Source organism: Cydia fagiglandana, chromosome 16, assembly GCF_963556715.1.
Source record: "Cydia fagiglandana chromosome 16, ilCydFagi1.1, whole genome shotgun sequence".
Classification (NCBI taxonomy): domain Eukaryota; kingdom Metazoa; phylum Arthropoda; class Insecta; order Lepidoptera; family Tortricidae; genus Cydia; species Cydia fagiglandana.
The window spans coordinates 16,594,876-16,615,947 of NC_085947.1; the positions used below are offsets into that span (position 1 = coordinate 16,594,876).

Below are 21,072 nucleotides of genomic sequence, written 5' to 3' on the forward strand. Positions count from 1 at the left end.
TTGTGTGAAGCGTTTTACAGAAGAGAAAAAACTATATCCATCCCTTTTTAGGCGAAAAGACAGTATGATTTCTATTACTAATATAACTATGCACGATTAAGAAAAAATCCTGGTCAAACTATATATTTAAATGTTATCCTAATATCCCACATACATAAGACGTATGGTCACCCTAATTAGAAAGAGATACAACGGCCCACCTTGACTATCTCATGTGGACACACTTTTTGGCCAATGTCCGCCATCCAGTTATGTTTAATGTCCATGCTTCGGCCTAACTCGGCTCCGCTCGGCTCAGCATTGCTCCGAGCAATTTTTAGGGTTGGCACCACTTGACTTCCTTTTGCGTGCACGACCACAGATAAGATAATCACTTAAATTTTGACAACCCTAAATAGCCGAAAGGGATAGTGCCATATATTAGAAAGGGATAGTATGATTCGACCCTGAACCGCTGTCAAACTTCGGTTTTGTAGGAAGCTTCCTTTCTGTACGGTAGTACTATTATTTATTCTGTGACTGCGCGCATAAATATTTTGTCTATGGCTTTGTGTAAACAATAGTTTGAATCGGGTACCTCGTGTTTATTTAATTAAGAAATGGTATTCAGCATATTTATTGTTTAAATAACGTAAGATATGTCGGGTTTCCTAGATGTCAAATATCCCTTTAAGTCGAATCTCGGCCTAAATCCTTTTAAGGTAAGTTTCAGTCAGTTCGCATGTGATGAAAACATTGGTGTGACATTGATTTGTGTATTATTTGTTAGACGTGGAAGAGGCAATGGTGCATATTGAGGCCGAGCCCGACGTGTGCGGGCGGCGGGTCGCTGGCGGTGTACTGCAGCGAGGCGGGGGCGTCGGCTGGGGCGGTGGACTTGCCTCCAGACAGCGTGGTACGGCGGGCGAAGTCCCGTAGTCGCCCGTTCGCTTTTGCCGTGTTTTCGGTGCAGGAGCCGCACAAACCGCGCATCCTGCTCGCGACACAGACCCTGCAGGATGCCCAGCTCTGGATGGACAAGATCAGAGCCCTCTTAGACGGCAAACAATTACTGGGTGAGTACTCTACCTTCATTGTTTATTTTTATGCTGGTCAAAGTTCATTTCGAGTCGTCAAGATGTTGTAGCGCGTATTTGAAAACATTTTTGCTGAAATTACAAACATACTTTACGCTAAATATGTATGTGTGAGTACTGTGAGTTATTATTGTGAAACTGAAATTTGTTTACTAACATTCACAAAAATATTTTTTGTTAGAATTCAAATTGCAAATCTACAAATCACCAAGCACTCCATAGAATGTGCATGGCCCTAAAACCTACCAACGTCATTAGATTGTATGCTAATTCCAAGCATTTAAAAACATTACCATACAAATGTACAATTGATGACTATTTGCCATCACCATTGTTCAAGTGTTGTGAGTCAAGGGCCTATGTCGTGACGTTAGAAGTACTTTTATAGGCTAACATTTTACCTAAAGCACCTTAAAGTACAAAATGATTGCCAATGCCAACCTTCTTCCTAAGATCTTTAATTTTGGTTTCACTCTAGACCTTCAAGAGCTAGTAGGCCTTCAAGGAAAGTGTTAGATGACAGTTGTTTTCATAAACGCCTATTTTCATATCAATCTGAGTCTTTCAACACAGCAGAAGACCTACCGCCAACATCAAAAAATCATTATGACAGGGAAAGTCCAAACTGTGTCCAAACTGAACATTGGACTACATTTTATTGTTCCAATAACCTGATTTATTTATCAATAATTTTATTGTGCTAGTTGATGGGAGTCAATTGTTTTTGCTGACAGCAGTGTGCTGTGTTCATGTCCATTTAGTATTGGTGGCACATGTTTATGTAAACATTTTTTGTTGTTAAACTAGTATACATATGCGGGTCAATTGCAATATTTGCAACACTCATGCATATACTTGGAATGTTAGATAATGCTGTGAGTAATATTGCTTATATGATGAGTGAAATTACAAAAATCTGTAAGTACTTAGAAACATGAATTTATGAATCACAATTTAAATGTGGCAAATGATGTGTTGTTTTTAATCCTGACTTAAATCAATGAGAATTTATTATACATTTACCACAGTAGTCTGTGTTTGCAAACAACCAACTTTCCAGATCTAGAGGGCTATTCCAATTATAAAATAATTTTTGCTCTGTCTATCACTGAAAATGCAATTAACACATTCAGTGCCGAAAACCCGACTATTGGATATTTTATGATTTCGTTCCCAGGCCGGACGAACTGATAGTCGAGATCATGGTACTACTGCTTTACATGACGAAATTGTTGTGGCCTGGCGCGGATGTCTTGTTTGGCTGGGTGGCAATGCATGTGTTAAAGACCATAGCATATCACAGACAACAACCTTGGGCTAACAGGAGCTAATTTTGCTAATCTTATGTGGAGAATGAGTTGTCAGAGTTCATAAAATTACGGCCAGCTGAAATTGAGTTATATATATTTGGACGGCCCACCAATGTTAGAGACAGACTTGCAAATTTTCACTCTTCGAAGTAACCAGGATGCAAATTTTATTTTTTAGGGTTCCGTACCCAAAGGGTAAAACGGGACCCTATTACTAAGACTTCGCTGTCCGTCCGTCCGTCTGTCCGTCTGTCACCAGGCTGTATCTCACGAACCGTGATAGCTACACAGTTGAAATTTTCACAGATGATGTATTTCTGTTGCCGCTATAACAACAAATACTAAAAACAGAATTGTAGTGTATTGAAATATGAGGGTACTTCAGCAAAACCAGTCTGGATATGTCAGGTACGCAAGCACATGTGCTCTCCCGAATTTCGGCTATAATATCGCGATATAATAGTGGCGACGAGACAAATCGGTAGTAAAAGCGTGTATTAGGCTGTGTTAGTGAGTTTTTGTGAAGTTGTGAGTGCAAAGTGCGAAAAATGGGTATTAAATTTGGTGAATTTGATATGGGTCATGGGTGCTGGGAAAACTACATCACAAGGTTTGAATTCTGTTTAAGTGCAAATGATATTGTGGATGCAGATAAGAAAAAGGCGAATTTGTTGGCGGTATGTGGCTCTCAACTATTTGATTTAATAGTTTCTTTGTCATCTCCAACTAGTATAGAGAACATAACCTATAAACAAATTTTGGAATTTTTAAAGGCTCATTTCCACCCCACACCTAATGAGATTGTAGAATCTTTTAAATTTCACTCAAGAAATCAAGAAGAGGGGGAGAAGATTAGAGATTATGTGGCAAATTTAAGGAAAATGAGTATTCATTGCAATTTTACTGACTTGGACCGAACTTTACGTGATCGGCTGGTCTGTGGTATTAGGAGCAAAGAGGTTCAAAGGAAACTGTTACAGTGTGAGAAGCTGACATTTACTCAAGCAACTGAGATAGCATTTTCACATGAGAGTGCCACATTTGATTCCAGTATTATTGTAGTGCCAGGACCATCTAAACCAAATGTGGAGGTCGATGAACCCATGGAAGTAAACAAGATCACTAACAAAAAGATTGATAAACAGAATAAACCATGCTACAGGTGTGGTAGGCAGCATAGAGGGGAGTGCAGATTCCGTTGGAGTAAATGAAATGCATGTGGCAGAACGGGGCACATTGAGGCAGTGTGTCTTAGCAAGAATAAACAGGATGGTGGACATAAATCAAATTGTAATGGGTTGTATGCAAATGTGAACAACGTGAGAGAAAATAAAGTTGACCCTTATATGGTAAAGGTGTCAATTGATGATTCTATTATTGACATGGAAGTTGACACGGGATGTGCGTTTACTCTAATTTCTGAAGTGACAGCCAGACTCATTTGGAAGGGAAAAGTACCTGTGTTACAGAAAGATGATATTGCATTAATTACATGGACAGAAAACCAATTGAAGATATTAGGAAAAACTAAAGTGCGAGCTTCGTTTAAGGGGTTACAAAATGACCTTATGATCTATATAGCCAGAGGTAATGGACCCAGCCTCTTAGGGCGGAATTGGTTTCAACCATTCGGAATACGGGTTCAAGGAGTAATGCATCTGAAAATAAACAGCGAGGAAATTAAAGGGCTCCTACAGAAATATAGTGATGTTTTCCAGGAAGGTTTGGGAAAGTATAAAGGCCCATTAGTCAAGATTACACCGAGAGAAGGAGCAGTGCCTAAGTTTTTGAAAAGTAGACCCATTCCATTTGCTTTGAGAGAAAGAGTAATAAAGGAAATAGATAGACTGGTAGAGGAAGGAGTTTTGGAGCCAATTGCACACTCTGAGTGGGCTACCCCGATAGTACCAGTTCTGAAACCGAATGGTAATGTAAGGCTCTGTGGTGACTATAGGTCTACAGTAAATATGGTAACCGACACGGATACATACCCTCTGCCAACTCTAGATGAGGCTTTCACAGCCATACAAGGTGGCACAATTTTCAGTAAAATTGATTTAGAAAGGGCATATACTCAAGTTAGTGTAGACGAGGCAACAGCACAGCTATTAACAATAAATACACCAAAAGGCCTTTATAAAATGAAACGTTTAGCTTTTGGGGTCAAAGCGTGCCCAGGCATCTTCCAAAGACTAATGTCTTCCTTGCTTACAGGAATAAGAGGGATAGCTGTATTACTGGATGATATCGTTGTAAGTGGCACAAATGTTGCTGAGCATAACTCCAGGTTAGAAATGGTCTTAGAGAAATTACAAGAAGCTGGGCTAAGGGTAAACAAGGAAAAGTGTAATTTTGCAGTAAGAAGTGTGAAATTTTTAGGATTCCTCATTGATGAATGTGGTATACATCCTTGTGAAGATAAAATACATGCAATTGAGAGTACACCGGCCCCAAGTAATGTAAAAGAGCTCCAGGCATTCTTAGGATTGCTTAATTTTTATGATCGGTTTTTACCACACAAAGCTAATATTGCTGAACCGCTGTATAAGTTGTTAAATAAAGATGTGAAATGGCAGTGGAATATGCAGCATCAGAAGGCATTTGAAAAGTTGCGCAAGATGTTGTCGAGTACTGACACTCTAGTCCATTACGATGTGAATAAAGAGATAATTATGTCATGTGATGCGTCACAATTTGGCTTGGGCGCTGTTCTGGAACATGTGATGGAAGATGGATCTGTCAGACCGGTAATGTTTGCTTCAAGGACCATGAACGTTCATGAGAGGAATTATGGTCAGATAGACAAAGAGGCAGCAGCTATAGTATTTGGTCTTAAGAAATTCCACCAGTTTATTAGTGGCCGGAAGATTACGATCAGAACCGATCATAAACCGTTGCTGGGATTGTTTGAACCGAAAAAGCCCATCCCTAATGTTATATCTCCAAGAATGCTCCGCTGGGCTTTACTATTGAACTCCTATGATTACTCCATACAATATGTGGAAGGTAAAAAGTTAGGAAACGCTGATGCTTTAAGCAGATGGCCGTCCCGTGATCAATCGTCTGAAGAAGAATACTTAGGAGTCCTCCTCATAGAAGAAACTCCATCAGACCTGGAACTGTCAGCCAGTGAAGTGGCGAAACTTACAACTAAAGACAAGACACTAAGCAAGGTATTATACTGGATTCGAAACGGGTGGCCTAGCAAAGTGGATGCGGAATATAAGGTGTACTGGCAGAAACGTAACGAAATTTCAGAATATAAAAATTGCATTCTGTGGGGTAATCGGGTGATTATACCGGACAAAATGCGGCCATATATCCTACAAGAGTTACACTCAAATCATGACGGGATAGTGATAACAAAAGCCATAGCACGAAGTTATTTTTGGTGGCCAGCTATAGACAAACAAATTGAAAGTTTGGTAAATAAATGCGAAACTTGTGCTGAAAACAGAAATATGCCGGCACAAGTGAGCCATAAGTGGATAAGGCCGGAGAAGGCGTGGTCAAGATTGCATATTGATTATGCAGGGCCATTTCAAGGGAAAACGTTTCTCATCCTGATTGATGCTTATTCAAAATGGCCTGAAGTAAAGATCGTTCCAGATATGAGCTCAGGAACGCTAATAAATGTTTTAAGGGACATATTTGCAGAACAAGGTTTACCAGACACCTTGGTCAGTGATAATGGCAGAAGCTTTATTTCAGATCAGTTTAAAGAATTCTTATGTACAAATGGAATAAGACAAGTCTTGACACCACCGTACCATCCAGCGTCGAATGGACAGGCCGAGAGAACGGTTCAGACGGTTAAGAATAAATTAAAGAAACAGTCCACACTTCCATGGAACATAAAATTACCTACAATATTGTATGGGTTGCGTACTACACCCAATAGTACTAATGACAAGTCACCGGCGGAACTTTTAAATTGTAGGCGTTTCAGGACAAAGTTTGACCACCTTAATCCCCTCATATTCAAGAACCAAGAGGAAACGCAAGTATGTGACGAGAATGAAAACACTGAAGTTCGTTCATTTCAAATGGGACAGACGGTGTATTTCCGGAATTACAGTTCAGGACCACGCTGGTTGAAAGGAGTCATAGAGAAGAGACAAGGCATTTGTAGGTATATAATAAGATGGAACGGGAAGCTGATGAAAAGACATATTAATCAGATACAAGGTCATGGGGGAGAGGCGAGAGATACCCGCCAGAATACATCAGAAAATACTGGTCCTGAAATTATACATGACACAGAGGCGAGTAAAACATGTGAAGATAGTGATGACGATGAGGATATTAATGTAAAACTAAATGCTACTCCACCGGCCTCACAGTGGGCTGATATCATAGGGATTTCTGGGCCTCAGGATTATACGTTTAATCAGAGCCAAGAACGCGTACCGCCAACCAACAAACGAGTAAGATCACCTTCATCACCACAAAACATGGAAGCCAAGAGATTAGCCATAGATTCCTATGAGAGTCTGTCAGAGTCTGATTATGAACAGACTGAAGATTCAAACTAAGACTTGTAGACGATAATACCCAGTTAGATTTAGTATAAATATATATGATAGAGTGTAAGGACCTTGTAACAGACAATTGAATAGTGTTAGTGAACTACCAATAAACAGTGAAACTTAGTGTTAGTGAACTATCAGTGATTAGTGAAACATAGTTTTAGTGAACTATCCCGAGGGAAAGGCATGTAGTGTATTGAAATATGAGGGTACTTCAGCAAAACCAGTCTGGATATGTCAGGTACGCAAGCACATGTGCTCTCCCGAATTTCGGCTATAATATCGCGATATAATAAGAATAAAATAAAGATTTAAATGGGGCTCCCATACAACAAACGTGATTTTTGACCAAAGTTAAGCAACGTCGGGAGTGGTCAGTACTTGGATGGGTGACCGTTTTTTTTTTTTTTGCATTATGGTACGGAACCCTTCGTGCGCGAGTCCGACTCGCACTTGCCCGGTTTTCTATTTATTTGTGCCTACAGTATTTAAGGAATTCTGCCGAGTCTTCATATTATCACACGTGCCATCTCATTTGCTTGACTAATCTATTTTAGCATTGTTAGCATAATTGCCTGTGTTTAATAAAATAACATCCAATGTAGGTCATGACTGCAATGTGCATTATATTTGTATAAATATCTATTGATGTCAATAATGTGCTATTAAATTTGAATATCAAAATACATCAATTACTTTAAAATATATTTAATAGATGGCACTGTATGGTGCTTTACTTTTTAATTGACTGTCAAACATTAGCACTTGACATCCTAGTTTCCTCATAAGGGGTCGTTCAGAAATCATGTGATCATATTTGGCCAAAATGTAAGCCCCCTTTGGTGATATTTGGTGATTTTTAACGCAACCACAAGATCACGTGATAATTATGATGGGGGTACCATTAGACGGCAAGCAAGCAAGCTTTTATTATTAATGTTTTAGAGTTGGTGCAATGAATGTTTTTTATATAATGGATTATTTGATCTAGTTAAATGTTTGAGTAACATTGGTGTTTTTGCCTTTCCCGCTTTGAAAAAAAATTACACGTCGTATCTTCTCTGACCCCTCCTCCATCGTGATCATTCGTGATAAATCCTACGTAACTTCCTGATCCCTACTTTTGACTTTGGCACCTAAACGGAAAAATGTGGCCACCATTTGCTGTTTATTTGATAAAGCAAAATAAAACTATGCGACAAAAACCAAAAGTTGGAATCAGTAGGACAACAATAGTAATATACTGATTTACACAGAAATTAATTGGTCTATTAGAAAACACAATTCCCCCAATCAGGGCGCCACTGGACGGTCGATGCAGTCTTAATTGAACGAGACAGGTGTCCAGTTAACTAACGACCCCTGACTCACAGTTTCCATTAACCATGTTATGCAGTTGACATATGCATTATGCATTCCATTCATTAAGGCAATCATTTACCATTGTGAATCATTTCATTACGCTGAATGTTTATTATTGGGGGCAGTTTTGATAAGATTTAAACTATTGACACTTTTTTTAAAGTTTACTATTTATTCTTCATTAATTTATTCATAATAATTTCTCTTCATCTTCCTTTTTCAATTGTTCCTCTCATCAAATGGAGTATAGAAGGAAGGAAATGTATTTTTTGCTATACTGCAAAACGTAATTCAAGACCAAAAAAAGTAAACGAGGTTGCCATTTTTTACTAGCGCGTCTTGTATTTATGTCATCATCATCATCATCATCTCAGCCATAAGACGTCCACTGCTGAACATAGGCCTCCCCCTTACGAGAGGTGAATGCCAAAATCGCCACGCTTGGCAGGCGGGTTGGCGATCGCAGTCGAGTACACCGAATTTGAGGGACGCTGCTGCCCGTCCACCGGTGGTCTTGGTGACGTAGTTTAAGGACATACCCGGGTCGGGGTTGTATTTATGTAAAAATAAATAAATATAAGTACTTTTTTAAATGGTAGGAGTAAAATTACGAATAAATAATTAATTTATCTTAGCGTGATTATTTATCAAAAGCAATTAAGTATTTTACAAACAAATTATGGTAATGGCAACATTGTTTTACTTTTTTGGTCTTGAATTACGTTTTGCAGTTTAGTTGTGTGTCTATGAAACACAACAACCAGAGATCACATTATAGTCTCTGATGGTTCCAACTTCGGAGTAACAACATATATATTTTTGAAACGATTGCAGCGCCATCTACGCCAAAACTTGCGCGTTTATCATCATTGCTTGTTAACTTCTCGTATGCCGGAATGTGAACGCCCACGGAGCTATTTAAAAAAAATACTCGCGCCACACAAGACGTTTAATATCCACCGTCAAAACTGCCCTCAATCGTCAACCCTCATCAATCGAGACTCGAGACATCTCGAGAATTCTCGAAACTCGAGAAATCAGAAACCCTACCGTCATCATTCCAGGCTCCACCCGCGACTCATTCTCAGTGACCATCATGAGCAGCCCGCTGTCCCGCAAGCTGTTGCTCTGCGGCGACGGGCAGCTCACCATCACCGCCGACGGCGTCGCCATCGCCCGCTCTCACGCCATACCTACGCTCATACCGTGGACATGTGTTAACGATGTGACGTGTGATGATAATAGGATTGTTGTCGGAGTTAATAGGTTTGTGGTTTTTCTTGTGCACCAGTAACAGATGTTTAATGCAAGCACGGTGGGTCCAGTGTAGGTAGATGAGTGTGCACAGTTGCACACCTCGGTTGTAATGTAATGTTCAGAGAAAACTTGCCACGCTTTTTGATGTTGTTAAATTAGAAGTCATTTGACAGCTTACACATGTAATTTAAAACCTTAGAGCATTTAATAAGCGGAGGCGCCTTTAGGAGCTTACCCCTCTGCCGAAAACCTTGCATAGTTGTGCTAACTTTTGTATGGACTGACGTTTATCTGACATGACTATTTGTACGTTACGTACAAATCATGTAGAAATAGCCATACATTTGACGTATACCCCTTCCCCGCAGAAATCGGCAGACTGTTTTGTACAGAAAATGACAGCCAAGGCGTCTCCAGTTACTAAATGCTCTAAGTTCCAAACATTACAACCGACATGTGTACAGTCGCCATCAGATATATCGGAGCGGCCAAGGTGCTCACAAATATCTGAGCACGCCTCTATTGTCAAGGCTTTAGAGTGCTTGTTCAGATATTGTGAACACCTTGGCCGCTCCGATATATCTGATGGCGACTGTACGTAACGGGTAGCGGATCAACTGCACTACGCATCAGGGCTATAACCGCGAAAATCGAAGTTCGCAAATCGCGGGGATTTTTCTCTGTCACTCTAATTAAGTACACCTTCGTTGGAGTAAAAGAGAAAGATCCCCGCAATTTGCGAATTTCGGTTTTCGCGGTAGCCGCTCTGGTGTGGTTTGGCCTGTAGGTTTGGGTTTGCATTGCACTTGTAGATGGTTGAGTTGAAGGTGGTGATATGTAAAATACCCTTTCATCACACTTGCATGTAGGTACAATGTACAATATAACAAACAGTGCTACCGCAAACGATTGGTGTAATAGATAATTCCTTTTCCTAGTATCGTGCTAGTATGGAGGTAAACAACTTCTGGGAATTCTATAATATATTTTCCTGCAATTGTGTATTTGACTTCAAACTTGTCAGTTTGTTTGCCATTATGTTGTCCGCTTTCTCCGAAATGTGGTTTTGGTAAATAATATGTAATATTTTTAAAAGTAACTGGTTTTCATTAACAATTATACAAAGTAGGGTTATTGGTATTTCTCGCGCGTGTTCTTAATCATTTTTCTAAAAATCACAATTGATTCGTTGAGTTTGATCCATCTTCACTTTACCTGCTTTTTATTCAGTAGAATTTAGTAGCAAATTCATAACGGAATGCTTGTCATTTCTCATTCACGTTCATATGCTTTCACATCACCACCATAAACCCCACCCATAACCATACAATATTATTTTTAATTTTTTTTATTTTGATTTGATTTTGATATGTGGCCCAATACATTCCATGGCTCTTCTCTTTCCGAACAGACTCTAGCGTGGTTGCACGGCGCGGGTGGCTGGGTGAGACGGATTTTATGGCTCTACACGATGGGCCAGCGCCGGCCACTCCAAGGGACGCATTTATGCGTTAGAGGGTGCAAGTGATATTGCTACATCATTCTATCGCATGGCTGCGTCCCTTGGAGTGGCCAGCGCTGGCCCATCGTGTAGAGGAGCTATTACCTACACTGGCACCCGCGCGCGTGCGCTCGCTTCCTGCAACCGCCCACGCTACTGAGTTAGGGTCGGTTGCACCAAACTGTTCGTATCGTAAAAGAGTTCGCTAAATTTTTATGTATGGAAAGTTTCATAGTAAGGCGCCGGGGCGCGCCGGCTGACGTTGATCAGTCTGTCAAATGTGGTTGGTGCAACTGGCCCTTATTCCAACCAATGAGTGAGGTTCCCTGTCAATCTTAAGAAATCAGATCAATCTTAACTCCCACCTTCGCGATTTCATAGGTGCATACCAAATGTACCTATATCAAAAATTTAAAATGTCGGGGTAAAAGTGCTGTAAGTTGAGTGGCTTTCATAAGTCCAGTTGAATCAGAGCATGTATTAAATCCCACTGCGTATTGGTTTCGGCACAACTCACTTTTCACTATAACCCAAATCCACTAAATTTTTAAATATTCCAGCGGTTTCCATAATGGAGGTTCGCTGACGCTGTCGAGCCCGCTGGCTGCAGAAATAGCGGCAGCACTTAACAGAGACTCCACAGGCCGAGCGAAGAACAAACGGCTGAGTAGGAGCGAGGGTGACCTGCGGGCTACTTCTGACGGAGACTTGGGTAAATAGTTTTTTTTACTCACACACCTGCCGCAGGGGCAATATTGGAATTGGACCCTTAATTGCCTCCTTAATTGTGATGTGTGTAGAGAAGCAGGGGCAATATTTAGATTGGGCCTGCAGCAGGGCGGCAGGGGCGCAAGACCTTCCTAGCTCCCTAGATTGTATCTACCGCCGCCCTGCTAGGTTGTTACATGTGTAGTACGATTGGGGCAATTCCAGTCAGTTCATTGGCGACTACCGAACCAAACGGAGGTCACTTGTCACAATGAATAAAGAACGTGAAATTTGGACACGGATAATAGATGTATATAAAGGCCGGCCCCACATGTGGGATAAAAAGGAGCCATTCTCGTCGACGTGCGCTCAGCGGGACTATCACTTACACACTGAGTGGCAGGCTAGTGTGTAGAAAACTGCCTAAAATTGCTCCGACCGCCGTGCGACCGGTATTGCCCCTGCGGCAGGTGTGTGTGGCCCGCTTAAGCCTAGTTTAGTGTCCCACTGTTGGGCAAAGGCCTCCCCTCCTTTCCTCCATTCAACCCTATCATTTGTACTTTCCCGCCAATCCGGATAAAATGCGTTCAAGTCGTTCCGCCATCTTCTTTTCTGTCTGCCTGCACCCCGGCCTGCGCCCTCGATGATGTTGTGTTGTGTGATGGGGTAAATAGTCTTTAATAATATTTGGTTTTAGCTCAGATTTACGGCTCCGAACGTCTACAGTTTATAATCCTCGATGCAGAGAGGTGTTATACGTTTGCCGCCAATATCCGTCTGTGGTATCATAGCTCACAAACGCGGATGGACCAATTGCGATTCGGGTTTTTTTACGTGAAAGCGAGTTTCCTTGCTGAATTTCTTAGCTATGATTGATTAAAATTGATCCAGCTGTTTGAAGAGTACCTATTAGCTCTTTTCCAAATTATGTAAGGCATTTTTTGGGATAATTGCGTAGCATACACGGAGAAAAAAATCTAGTGTTCTTTACCAGAATATTGTAAATTTAACTTGATTTTATTGTATTATATGTGACAACTAGACTTTTTTTTACACATTAACAGAAAATTCTAGTTCTTTACAACATCATTTCTAGTTCCTATGACCCACTTACCTAGTATCGTAGAAAATAAATTTTGTGTAGTATACAAAACCTATCTGTAGCCATCATTATAGGACAGGGTAGAGTTTATCAGATTTTTCATTTGTTTTCAATATCATTACTGCGGACTGAAATAATCAACAATTTCTGTTTACTATATGCAGTATTGGAGAATACCAGATTTATGTTTGTATTAAATATAATTGTTGTGGCATGAAATAAACAGTATGTTCTGTTTACTATATATATTGTAGAGTTTAACGGGTTTTATATTTGTGTTTAGTAAATCATTATTGCGGACTGAAATTGTAATATACTGTCGAGTGAAACAGAGTTAGGTTAAATATCTTAGGTGAGTCTTCGCTTTAACATGCTTTTGTTGCGACGAAGACTTACCTAAGGTGTTTAACATTATTCTGTTTAACTCGGCAGTAAGTACCTACATTGGCTTAGTCCGCAATAATGATGTTTGTGGTATAGGTGTGGTGGCCTGAAACATAAACAGAAAAATCTCAATCCTAATAATTACTATGAGTAAAGTAAAAACAAACTTTTCTTTTTAAATTCGTTTTATTTTTAGTAGTACATAACATAAATTTAACACAGAGATCATTTTGGTAGCAAACACAACACACAAACAGAACACTCCAATATAACCTTATCACTATTAGCAACATATGTATAAATTTTCAATTAAACCGCAATTCGCTTCGTCCGCACTTGTTCACTACACACAGACACTTTTTTTTGCTAAAACCGGTGATCTAAACAGGAATGCAACCTGATTCATTTATTATTGGTGACACTTGAAATGAACTCTGTCCGGACTTCGGTGAAAATGACAGAATGTTCTAGGCGCTGCGTGCGGCGGCGCAGGGGTGCGGGGGGCCGCAGTTAGCTCATGTCGTGGACCGAACAGTTTTTCGTTACAGGCAAATAATATTTTGTTTAGTGTGCAATAATATTGTAATGCCAACAATTTTTATTGTTGCTGGAACCACTCTTTATTGTTATCATTAAAAAGAGTATGTTAGACAACAGAGAACGTATCTAGTTATGAGTAAAAATATTCATAGTAATCAAGAAATTTCGAGTAAGTAATGGGTATTAAAAATCCGCTAACAGGTACGAGAAAATCTAGTACCTATAAATGAATTACTTAAGGTGGACCTTAAACAAAGATTTTGTAATACACACTTTTATTATTGGTGTGTTAAACTAGATGATAGTGAACCGAATTAATAAATATTGTAAACATCGCAATTATTGTAAAGTGTTGTATGCTAAATGCATATTTTACTCTGTTACTATTAGTTTGTTACCAAAACGATATCAGAGTTTTAGTGTACTAGAATATTTTAACTAGAATATTCTAATATTGTCCAAAATACGAGTCTATTAAACATGGCTGAAATCTGTTTTCCTACACCAGAATCATAACTACTATACAATCTGGTAATATTGTAAAATATTTTTTTCTCCGTGTAGGTACTTACTGCCGTGGCGCAGCGACCCGAAGTGGATCTTGGCCTCTGACGCTAAGGAACGCCATGCTTCTCTGTCTAGCGCCGTTTCTGTCCAATCGACGGCACCGAGCTCGTTCAGATCTTTCAGGACCTCATCGCACCAGCGATACCTAGGACGCCCAACCGGTCGTCGACCCTCCGGACGGCCCGAGTACGCTCTCCAAACCGCTCGATCTTCACCCATACGGACCACGTGCCCGAGCCATCGGAGTCTTGAGGCTTTCGTTTCTCCTACTATATTGGGCTCGGCCACTAGATCTTCGATTTCCTGGTTCCTGCGTATCCTCCACGAGCCATCTTCTCCGCGAGTGGGTCCCAGTATCTTCCGGTAGATCCTGCGTTCCGCCACCAGCAGTGCGTATTCCTCTCTTTGTGTTAGGGTCCAGGCTTCGCATCCGTACATCAAGATCGGTCTGATTATAGTTTTGTATATACGGAGTTTCGTCTTTCTGGTCATTAGCCTGGACACCAACACTTTGTGAAGAGCAGCTGTGCACCGGAGAGCGTTCTGAATTCGGGTTTGGATCTCCTCTTCCCTGCCGATTGCTGTCTGTGACGATACACCCAAGATATTTAAATTTCTCTACACCTTTGTAAGAGGTTTGTCCTATAGAGAGAGTTGACAAGCTTCGCGGTCTAAAGTCTGAACTACTCGATGGAATAACTCCTTATCATGTCACAATTGTGTAACATACTAATAAATAATTTCGATGTGTGTACAGAGGACACTCGACGCAGCAGCTGGTCTACTAGCGGACCGGCGGAGGTGGCGCTCGACGACACTGACCTCGTCATGATGAAGGTAATCCTAACTTATATCAGCTATCTATAGTGTAGCCATATTAAGAGATCAGTTTAAATATTTCTAGTTTAACATGATGTCCTTTGCATAAGACACTTTGTTTATAATGTAAAGTGATGGAGCCACCCGGCAAGCAAAAATGCCTGTGTTGGGAGGCGCCGCTCTTCCTTTTGGTGATATAACTTATGCTAAGGTTATAATTAACTTTAGTTTACTGGCTATATGTCTTTGCCACGTTCACCTTACTTCAATGAAATAATTTAAATGTTCAATGTAATTTAAACCATTTTCAATCAGACTAGACCGTTTCCAATCAATAAATAATTTCCCAGTATCAACATTTAGCTGATTTATGGAACATAATGTGTGGTGTGTGCAGGAGACGCCCGCCCAGGTGCAGTTATCGCGTTGTGTAGCCGCCGGGCACCTGCCGTCGCCGGCGCCGCGGCGCGTGTCGCGGCTGGCGGCCGACGCCAAGGACGACAGGTAACTAAGGCCCACTTGCACCATTCCAATAACCAGGGGTTAAGCGGTTTAACCGTTAACCCAGTGTCAAATTGTACTGGTAACCATGGTAACTCCAGGTTTAACCGGATCTCCCCGGGTTAGTAGAATGGTGCAAGTGGGCCTTATAAGCCAAATCGTCATCTAAGGCAACGGTCGGCAACCTTTTAGCAGCCAAGGGCCACATAGCAGTTAACGAAGTGGACACGGGCCGCACTTTGTTAATATTTATGACTTCATCAGACATTGTCATTAGTCAATATTACATACAAAATAGCCAGAAAGGCTCGCGGGCCGCAAGCGAGAGGTTCGCGGGCCGCGGGTTACCGACCGTTGATCTAAGGCGACGGCATACTGTTCCACTGTCTCGCAGTTTGGTGAAACATTAGATTAAGGTACTAAATATTGTGTTTTTTCTGTAAAATCTTCAAAAAAAAAATCTCCGATGTATTCCGAAGAGTGCTAATTTTCTGTATTGACGCAACAATCCTAAGTGAAACTTCTGTATTACCAAATACTGGCGAACGGCGCTTCTTTTTAGTTATTTGAACGCGACGCCCAATATAATGCGCCATCGTAAACCTTATTGGAATGCACGAAAGTAAATTTAAAATTGTAAATGTGGGCTGCTGTGGCTTCCTTTGGCAGTTAATGTAGCTTTTTGCACTTCGTACAGCGATACCCTTATCGTCTTTACCATAAGGGCACGTGGGGCCAGTGACTAGGGCCTCCATCCTCAGGGGGCCCCGAAAGACAGACAGTAACAGTATATTTGATTACCCATAATAAATAGAAGATCATAATAGAAAAATGTTGCTTAGGCCCCAAATTCTTGTGTGCCCAGGGGTCCCAGAATAGTTTAAGACGGCCCTGGCGATATCTAGGACGTCCACAAGGACTTCGACCGGTTGGAAGTTACTTATAAATATTTCTTTAAATCCAATTTATTACCTTTTCAGCATGTCCGACCGGCGCTCCCTCCTCTCCGTGGCGTCCGGCATCTACGAGGAGATCCCCGACCCCCCCGACCAGCTCTACACCGCCATGTCGCGGGACACCGTCGACCACCCCGCCGGGACTAGTGACAAGTGCAGTGTGCAGTGTGAGACTAGTGTGGAACGGGTGTTGAGGCTGGAGGAGCCCACGTATGAGTCGGTGGCCGAGTGTGTGTACGCGACGATGAGGAGGACTGGGAAGAAATACCCGCCGCCGTTGCCGCCGAGGTTGCCGTTTGGGTGAGTGTGTGAGGGATCTATAGCTTCATAAAGTCACTTGTGAGACTAGTGTGGAACGGGTGTTGAGGCTGGAGGAGCCCACGTACGAGTCGGTGGCGGAGTGTGTGTACGCGACGATGAGGAGGACTGGGAAGAAATACCCGCCGCCGTTGCCGCCGAGGTTGCCGTTTGGGTGAGTGTGTGAGGGATCTATAGCTTCATAAAGTCACTTGTGAGACTAGTGTGGAACGGGTGTTGAGGCTGGAGGAGCCCACGTACGAGTCGGTGGCGGAGTGTGTGTACGCGACGATGAGGAGGACTGGGAAGAAATACCCGCCGCCGTTGCCGCCGAGGTTGCCGTTTGGGTGAGTGTGTGAGGGATCTATAGCTTCATAAAGTCACTTGTGAGACTAGTGTGGAACGGGTGTTGAGGCTGGAGGAGCCCACGTACGAGTCGGTGGCGGAGTGTGTGTACGCGACGATGAGGAGGACTGGGAAGAAATACCCGCCGCCGTTGCCGCCGAGGTTGCCGTTTGGGTGAGTGTGTGAGGGATCTATAGCTTCATAAAGTCACTTGTGAGACTAGTGTGGAACGGGTGTTGAGGCTGGAGGAGCCCACGTACGAGTCGGTGGCGGAGTGTGTGTACGCGACGATGAGGAGGACTGGGAAGAAATACCCGCCGCCGCTGCCGCCGAGGTTGCCGTTCGGGTGAGTGTGAGGGGTCTATATCTTCATAAAGTCATTTGTGAGACTAGTGTGGAACGAGTGTTGGGTGAGTGTGTGAGGGATCTATAGCTTCTTAAGGTCACTTGTGTTGTGAGACTAGTGTGGAACGGGTGTTGAGGCTGGAGGAACCCACGTACGAGTCGGTGGCGGAGTGTGTGTACGCGACGATGAGGAGGACTGGGAAGAAATACCCGCCGCCGCTGCCGCCGAGGTTACCGTTTGGGTGAGTGTGTATGAGGGATCTTAGTTTCCTAAGGCCGCTCACGGTTCCACCTGTACTTCCCCAAGTACCATCGCCACACAGCCAACAAGCTAAAGTTGTAACATTGTTTATTTTGCAGCACAATGAAGCTGGGAGAATCCTGGAACTCTCGCATCAACACCGGGGACGCCGTGACGCGGCACAGCTCGCTGGGCTCGCTGCCGCGCTGCTGCAGCGTCAGCTCCACCTCCTCCGACTCCAAGACCAAGACCCTGCCCAAAGGGACCCGTCAGGTCAGTGCCCTATTAAATTCACCTATTGATCCCCAAAGAGCATCGGAGTATCACAATTGATATGTGATTTTTCGTAGTAATTCAATTTTAACATAATGAAAACAACACTTTTCTAGTCCTTTTAGGAGAAGAATTTCTAAGATATCCTTTTTATATAGGTTTCGCTAGTTTTCGTCTTATCCTGCAAAGACCCCGCGTACAAATTTGTGTACATATTCCACAATCTATTTTGAACTTTTATTGTGTAACTAAGGGTTTTAAATTCGAAAACAAAACAACTGCCATTGAACCTCAAACCTCAGGCATAAACAAAAACACACATTTATTTTAGGCCTTCAGCGTATTCCGGAAACGGCTCAAGAGCGACTCCCGCATCATGTCGCCAAAATCAGAAACCGCCAAAGAAAACAAAGACGTCGAAACCAAGAAGAAGAAGTTCGACTTCACCCCCACCCGGGACATCTTCAAAAACTTCAAAGTCAGCCGGAAGATGAAAAACTTAAAAATCGCCCCGGGGACCTTGTCCAAAGTCGGTGAGACCAAAAGCTGTGAGTTTTTGGATGAAACGGAGCATGTTACCACCGCTCGCTGCTCAAAATCAGTCGAATGTCTCGAACCTGATCAATTTGATGATTTCGATGCAGATTTATCCTTAGAATTCAACGATGACTCTATATCCTCGCTCACCTTGCCTCAAGAGATCATAGACTTGATATTGCGCAGTGAGCATATAAATAAGATTCGTCTAAAACATGAGATGAGTGAGTGCGACTATATGCCGATGTCTCCGATCTGCCCGCCGGCGCCCATAGAGCACCATTACATCGCCATGTCGCCGAGCACTAATCTCGCTTGAAGACTGATTTGTTAGCCCTGAATCAACACTTACAATATCTTGTATGACAATTATAAGAAATCATGACACTGCAGTGTGATGGTCCTATTTGTCTGCGTGACAGCGTGATAATGACAGTGAGTGTCTGCCTCTTTTAATCGCATAGTGTTAAAAAGTGACACTTAATTTTTCACGTGGATAAAGACAAGTAATCCATTATACACCGCAGTATCTTTTGACACTTATTTATAAACGGATTTTTCGTCTATAACACCAGATATTATAGTCAAGGTATCCTTATGTTATGCTACCTGTTATAAAATTATATTAATTATGATTTCCGTTTAAAATTATTTATTTTTGTCATCCTAAAGAAAGACAATGACAAGTGTCTGTTGAATGAAGTGTATGTAGATGAAAAATGTAGTTTATTGGTCAACTATCTTTAGCAATGAAGATTTTGTACAGTGTATATATTGATTCAGGGTTAAAATGTAGCCAGACAAAGCTAGTATGTCTCAGGTACGCTGGCTCAGGTACGTGATATTTTTTAACACTTTTACTGTTAGAATTACGAGGTGGAAGTATTAGAGTGATCTCATTTTAGAGTCAAACGGTGTTGGTATTAGTCTGACGGTATGCTGAACAATCGTAAATCTTATACTAAGGATATAAGGGTTGCTATTGCTTATTAAAGCGTGCCTTCGTTTATATAACGACTGTTCGGGCAGCTACTTGAGTTTAGAATAAACGCGGCCAGTTAGGCTTAAAATATTAATAATCGTAGAATAAGGCTGCTTTATCGTAATTAAGGATTCCTAAAGCCGCGGATTGAACGCAAGCGGCGTGGCGAGCGGCGAATCAAGGTCGTCCATATACAGGGTGCTTCCTGTAACAGGAGCAATAAATTAAACTAAAGGCTGTACTCCTCAAACAGACCAACATTTGTTCAGCAACTTTTAAAAATTATGAATCCTTTACTTCCTCTTTTTCATACAAAACAAATATTGCCTTCAATGTACGCTGACATCAGTGTGTTTGATTTTACTTGTCACGCTTTTAACATAGCAAAATTTGCAATACATAGCGTCTCAGAATAAACTTTAAAGTGTAATAAAAATCAAAACATGAGTTATTTTCAAAAGTTGCTGAACAAATGTTGGTCAGTTTGAGGAGTACAGCCTACAGTTTAATTTATTGCTCCTGTTACAGAAAACACACTGTATTTGGTCGAGCGCAATGTATGAATGGCCTTCATTCGACGCGCTGGTCCAGTCCGCGGCCTATTACTTAATATTTTGGTCCAAATAACGAAGGTAGTAAGGGTTTGGCCATAGCAGTAGCGTTGAGAGATTTTAACTTGACTTTTCTGAGTTGTATTCAGATCCTTTTAGACACCTCTCTTGTTACTTCTGCTGCTGACTATAGTCTTATTTGATATTATCAGTTATTATTGTATAACTTAGTATACATAAACTTCGAGAACTTAAATACATTTGAAAATGGATCCAAAGAAATAAAATGTGGCATTGCTTATTTACTTATACAACTTACTAGAGATGTAAATTTAACACCCACCCATTTTAACCACGTGAAAATATCAATGGGCATGTGTTCAATAAGTCTAAGGAGCGAATAAGGATCAATGCTTAGGAAAGTAATAGCTAAATTTACAATAGGTATTGTGTAAGTCAACCTAACTAGGCATTTAGGCTACAAAGAAAATGATTATAGACCTCGCGCTTAAATGAGTCCTCGTCTGCGCGGTGCGGGGGCGCCGGGGTAGGAGGAGGCGCCGTCCATAAGATAATCACTTGAATTTTGACAACCCTAAATAGCCGAAAGGGATAGTACCATATAGAGTAGAATAGCATGATTCGTACCACATAAAAAGGAATAGCATGATTCGACCCTGAACCGCTGTCAAACTTCGGGTTTGTAGGAAGTGTCCTTTCTGGACGGGTATTATTTCTTCTGTGGCGCCGTATACGATAGGCGAGGTGTTCAAAGTGTGAATCATAAGATTTGGGTTCACATTCTCAACTCTTCAATAATAGAAACAAGCTTCTTCTTCCATTAGGCCCACTTGCACCATAATGCCCACCCGGGGTTAACCGGCTAAAC

At 41.6% G+C, this 21,072-nt stretch overlaps 1 protein-coding gene across 1 annotated transcript; it reads left to right on the forward strand.

Moving 5' to 3' along the window:
- The first annotated feature begins 548 nt into the window (after window positions 1–548).
- On the forward strand, window positions 549–19,916 carry LOC134672121 (uncharacterized). The gene is made up of 9 exons (XM_063530034.1): window positions 549–701; window positions 770–1,055; window positions 9,342–9,543; window positions 11,596–11,747; window positions 15,094–15,173; window positions 15,553–15,659; window positions 16,637–16,912; window positions 17,960–18,113; window positions 18,445–19,916. Exons 1-9 carry the CDS (start codon window positions 639–641, stop codon window positions 18,967–18,969), a joined length of 1,845 nt encoding a protein of 614 aa, XP_063386104.1. The 5' UTR covers window positions 549–638; the 3' UTR covers window positions 18,970–19,916.
- The last annotated feature ends 1,156 nt before the right edge of the window (window positions 19,917–21,072 follow it).